This window comes from Urtica dioica, chromosome 1 (genome assembly GCF_054948205.1).
Source record: "Urtica dioica subsp. dioica isolate 48M chromosome 1, U.dioica_male_clone48M_v1_H2, whole genome shotgun sequence".
Classification (NCBI taxonomy): Eukaryota; Viridiplantae; Streptophyta; class Magnoliopsida; order Rosales; family Urticaceae; genus Urtica; species Urtica dioica.
In genome coordinates this window covers 22,486,605-22,492,357 of record NC_142756.1, presented here as the reverse complement: position 1 = coordinate 22,492,357, position 5,753 = coordinate 22,486,605, and the positions used below count along the sequence as shown (strand labels likewise).

The window sequence follows — 5,753 nt, the reverse complement described above, 5'->3', positions numbered from 1 at the left end:
TCACAAAGTTACTCATGACAGACTCACAACTTAGTACTTCACCAATAGGCCTTGTTCGGAATCACATAGTGAGTCCGAACTTTGACTTTCTCAAATGAGAATACTAAGGTGTGAAATGGCATGTCTCATTTCAGGATTAAGGTAAGAGGTTAAATGGTTTGTTCTTATATTGTCTCTAGAAGTACACTGGTCAATTCAGTACCTTCGGAAGATACCTAGAAGAACTATAGAGTCTCCAACTCTCAATGCCTCATAACCAGACATCATAGATTCTTCTAACAATCATACTGAGGTCAATAGTCCTTTGACCCTAAGATTGCGAATATATCGTTTTAAGCAAACTACGAAGAGTTTGTTCATGCAAATCTACATTTGTCTCTTCGTAAGTTGTTAAGTTTGTTTATGGACTAAAAGACTAAGGTTTTATCATAAAGCTTCAAACAAAGAAGATTGAATGAACGTTTCAACTTTTTATTAATGAATAAGCAATTACAAGCAAGAGTCGTCATGAGACTTTATTACATCAAATGTACAAAATAAAGACTACAACTCTTCTTGTGGGCACCATTGACAACAGACCGAAGGCGTGGCTCAAATTTGGCCGTTGCGTCGGGAGTGGCCCGACGCTTTTGAATGCTGATTTTGGCTCTTTTAAGTCCTTATTCCCGTTTGTGTGCGGGGGACTTAAAATTTTGTTCCTTGGGCCATATATTTTTTAATGTATGTTGTATGAATCACTAGCCCCCCAAGTTTTCAGTGTACAGGTCGTGCCTTCGATGACTAAAAACTTGATAAAGTGGGTTTTTGAAAAAAGAGAAAAACCTCAAACTTTATTATTATTGCAAAGAAATAACATCCTCAATCATTGGCGCGTGGGCCTTATTGAATTAGGGAAATTAAAGCAATAAATGGGGGAAGTGTTTGTCAATGGTAGTACTGCCTCAAGTGTTTGGCGTTCCAAGGATGTCGGATCGGGATCCCGTCCGTGTGTTTGATGTAATAGGTTCCGTCTCTATGACATGGCGAACTCTATACGTTCCTTCCCAATTCGGGCCAAGGACACCGGCGCCTTGCACCTGGCTGTTTCGGAACACGCGTCTGAGTAAAAGACTGCCGACGGTGAAGATTCATCTTTTGACTTTGGTGTTGTAGTATTTCTCGACTTTGTGCTTTTGTGCGGCAAGCCGAGTGAGAGCTTCAGATCTTTTCTCGTCAATTAGATCCAGCTCAAGGCGCATGGCCTCGTTGTTTTCTTCCTCGTCTAAAGTGTCGACTCGGTAACTGGGGACCTCGGTTTCCACGGGGACCACCGCCTCCATCCCATAAGCTAGGGAGAATGGGGTCTCTCCGGTGGCTTTTTGGACAGTTGTCTAGTAGGCCCATAGGATGAATAGTATTTCTTCAGCCCAGGCGCCCTTCTTGGCTTCGAGCTTTTTTTTTAGGTTGCTGTTGATTTTCTTGTTGAAAGCTTCCATTTGGCCATTCGCCTATGGATGTCGCGGGGATGAGAATGTCTTGGTGATCCCTAGTTGGGTGCATGGTGCAGATTTCTCTAACCCGGGCATTGTCGAATTGTGCACCATTGTTGGTCACAATTGACGCTGGGATACTGTGGCGGCATATGATAGACTTCGAGATGAAGTTTGTTGTATTGGCCTCGGTGATTCTAGCTAGAGGCTCGGCTTCGACCCACTTAGTGAAGTAGTCGATAACGACGACGTGGCACGACGATGCTGCCCAGGAGAGATGGAGGTTGCCATGGAACGTTAGAGAAACGTTGACACTTATCGTACTTTCTCGCCCAGTTGCAGGCGTCTTTCTTCATCGTGGGCCAGAAATAGCCTTTTCGGAGCGCTTTGAGCGTGAGGGATCTCCCAGCGGAGTGGTTCCCACAGATGCCCTCATGAATTTCACGGAGGACCTTAGTCGACTCAACACTATTGAGGCATCGTAGCAGCGCAGTCGAGCACCCGCACCTGTATAGGACTTGGCCTCTTAACACATAGATGCAAGGCCTTTAGTTTTTTGCTTCCTTGCGGTCTTCGGGGTGTACCCCTCCTCGCAAGAAGTTTGCAACTGGGGTCATCCAAGTTGGATGAACAGTGATCTCGATCGTTCCAACCTCGACTCGTGAGACGGATGGTCACGAGAGATACTCGACCGGGATAGTTCCTAGCCCGTCTTCGGAGATGCCAGAACCTAGGCGGGCAAGAGCATTAGCCTCAACGTTCTCTTTTCTTGGGATCTCTATGATCTCAAACCAGGAGAAGGCATCAAGATTGGCATTTGTTTTTTCCAGGTAGGCAACCATGTTAGGCTCTTTGGCGATGTAATCGCCCTTGACCTGATTTACGATCAATTGCGAGTCACAGTGTATTCGTAAATTTTGTACGTTGAGCTTTTGAGCGAGCTCTAATCCCACAATGAGGGCTTCATACTCGGCCTCATTGTTGGAGGCTTGGAATCCATAGTGGAGGGCGTAGCGTAACTTTTCCCGATCGGGATTGGTCAGAATTACGCCGGTACCGGCCCCTTGAGCGTTGGACGCTACATCTACGTGTAATTCCCATATGGGACCTGTAGGGTCAACCTTTCTCTTTCGAGCCGACAAGTCTTTGGTTGAGTACTCTTCCGCTCTTCCCATGTCTGGAGTATAGGAGAATTCTGCCACGAAATCAGCTCAGGCGTGAGCCTTTATTGCCGGTCTCGGGTGGAACTCGATTCCGTACTTGCTCAATTCTTGGGACCAGATCGCCATGCGAGTCGATGTTCCCTTTTGAAGAGCTTTACCGATGGGGTGTCCTGTTCGCTACAAGGAGAGCAAGAGAAAGTTTCTCTATCTTCGTATAACGCGTTTTGGCGTCGAGTAAGGCATTGCTCACGTTAGGCCATTGAACTTATCCTCCTCGCCGACTAAAACAACGCTTATTTCCCGTTCGAAGATGGCGAGGTAGACGTAGAGCAGCTCGCCCTCCTTTGGCTTGGAGAGGAACAGAGGTGTTTCGAAATAAGTCTTCATTTCTTGGAAGGCTTTTTTGCACTCGTCTGTCCATACAAAGCCATCCATCTTCTTTATAGCTTTGAAGAATGGTTGACACTTGTCGGTTGCCTTAGCCACAAAACGTGCGTGGACGGCAATCCGACCGGTCAGACTTTTGACCTCCTTAACTCATCGAGGAGATCTCATATCAAGGAGTGCCTTGATTTTCTCAGGGTTCTCTTCGATTCCTCGTCGGCTAACAATGTAGCCTTAGAACTTCCCAGACTCAACCCCGAAAACGCATTTGTTGGGATTGAGCTTCATTTTGTACCGGAGGAGGATTAAGAACATCTCCCTTAGCTTGTCTACGTGATTAGTAGCCACTAGGCTTTTATCGAGCTTGTCGTCCACGTATACTTCCATAGTCTTTCCGATTTGATTGGCAAAGATCCGGTTTACCAATCGTTGTTAAGTAGCTCCTGCATTCTTAAGGCCAAAAGGCATGATCTTGTAGCAGTAGAGGCCTCGATCAGTGATGAAAGTTGTCTTTATCTGATCGGGCTCGTGCATTCGTATCTGGTTGTAGCCCAAATAGGAGTCCATGAAACTTAGTAGCTTATGTCTGGTCGTGGCGTCGACCAGTTGTTCGATGCGCGGAAGTGGAAAGCAATCTTTTGGGCAAGCTTTGTTAAGATCTTTGTAGTCTATACAAATGCACCACTTCCCATTAGGCTTTCTCACCTTGACCATGTTGGCCACCCACTTGGGGTACTTCGCTTCTCGTATGAAGCCGGCGGAGAGAAGTTTTTCAACCTCTTCATTTATTGCTAGGTATCGTTCAGGATTGAACGCGCGTCTAGCTTGCACTTTTTCTGCGACAGTTTTGTCATCGTTCAATCGGTGCACTATCACATCGGGGTCTATTCCGGGTATGTTTGCATGGGTTCATGCAAAGACATCCTTAACCTCTCGAAAGAAGAACGCGAGTTGAGTTTTGATGGCGAGAGGGAGTTGTGCACCGATCTTCACAACCTGGTTAGGTTTGGCTTCGTCGAGAATGACTGAAGTGAGAGCATCAGGGTTGTCAACTTTCAACCTCCCGATCTCATCGCAGGGATCTAGTTCCCTAAACTGCCATGCGTCTTTTGGTCGCATGGGTAGTCGTCTTCCAGGTGGTAGATCGTGTTAACCCTTTTTTCAGCGGGCTTGCCATCCACACCTTGGACGTAGCATATCCTCGCTTGGGTTTGATCACCAGCCATGATGGCAATTCCCTCCTCGGTAGGGAACTTCACCGGTAGGTGATATGTGGACGTGATGGCCCTTAGTTATTTCAATGTGGGTTGTCCAATAATAACATTGTAGGGCGACTCCTGGTCAACCACAAGGAAGGGGACCATGTGAACGACTTCAATACCTCCGGCAGTCCCGAAGGTGATCGGTAAATCGATGATTCCTTCAGTCATGACTTTTTCTCCCGCGAACCAAAACAAAGTTGTCTGGGTCGGGATGGGGCGGAGCCCCTCGAGCTTCATGCGCTCTAAGGTAGTCTTAAAGATTATATTGGATGTGCTGCCATTATCAATAAGGACCCTTTTCACCAAGTTGTCAGCCACTTGGGCTTTGAGGACAATTGCGTCATTGTGTGTATGCACAACTCGCTTAGCCTCCTCATTGGTGAATTGTATCATCTCGTATGGTACGGACGGAAGTTCCTCATAGGCGAGGTTAACCTGCCCGGCAAGGCCTTCTTGAGAGGCAGCCCTCAAGAGCTTTTTTCTTTGCGGGCCGAATCCCCGTCTTGCAGACCACCTAGTATGGTGACAATGACGTAGAGTTGCGCGTCGGCTGTGGCCGCAACCGTAGCACGGTCGGCGTTAGTGTTGGTTCCTCCACCCTTCCCGGGCTGTTGCTCGTTAGTGGTGGGGACCGTAGCACTTATCATTCGGAGAACGAACTCTTTGAGCTCGCCTCTTTGAATCAATGTCTCAATTTGTCGCTTGAGCGCGAAGCATTGAGCGGTCATATGACCATAATCCTGGTGAAACTCACAATAACGGGACCAATCGCGACATGCGGGGTCGCCTTTCATTGGAGCTGGAGTGGTGAATTTGTCACGCGCCACAGCGTAGATTCAATCTACCTGGGCGTTTAGGGGTGTGAATTGTGAATAGTCTTTGAAACTGTTCGCAAGACGTGGCTTCTGAGATGTAGGGGGTCGGCTATCGGAAGCTTGACCTCCCTTATTCACTTTCTTTCGGGGTTGCCCTGCTCGTTGCTGGACTCGTCTCGACGGCGGGAGTTTTGATTATTGCTCCTACGGCCGTCGAGGTAATCTTCAACCGCATGAAAGTCTTGGCTCGGTTCATTAACTCATCCATTGTAGACGGGACTCTGCCTACGACGGACTTTAAGAAGTCTCCAGTGTGAAGCCCTTAATGATTGCTGTAATTGTGTCACTGCCGTCGAAGCGGTCAGCCTTGCTTGATTCCGCAGTGAATCGAGTGAGATATTGTCTCAATGACTCATTATTCTCTTGCCTGATTGATCATAAGTACATCTTGGTTTTCTTTTGAACCATTGATGTAGCAAATCGTGCTAGGAACATGTCCTTTAGGTCTTTGAACGATTGGACTCTCCTTGGTCTTAAATTCTTAAACCACTCGAAACCGGGTCCGGTGAGGGTAAGACTAAAAGCCTGGCATAGAGCCCCATGTTAGACACCCTACATCGTCATCCAAGTTTCATAATGGTGGATGTGATAAGTGGGGTT

The 5,753-nt window shown here is 47.3% G+C and overlaps 1 protein-coding gene across 1 annotated transcript; it reads right to left on the bottom strand.

The window, feature by feature from the left end:
* Positions 1–1,127: 1,127 nt before the first annotated feature.
* LOC149407791 (uncharacterized) lies at positions 1,128–4,135 on the bottom strand. Its single transcript, XM_089622111.1, has 2 exons — positions 4,013–4,135; positions 1,128–1,370 (listed from the first exon to the last, which is right to left on the bottom strand). Exons 1-2 carry the CDS (start codon positions 4,133–4,135, stop codon positions 1,128–1,130), a joined length of 366 nt encoding a protein of 121 aa, XP_089478237.1.
* Positions 4,136–5,753: the final 1,618 nt, after the last annotated feature.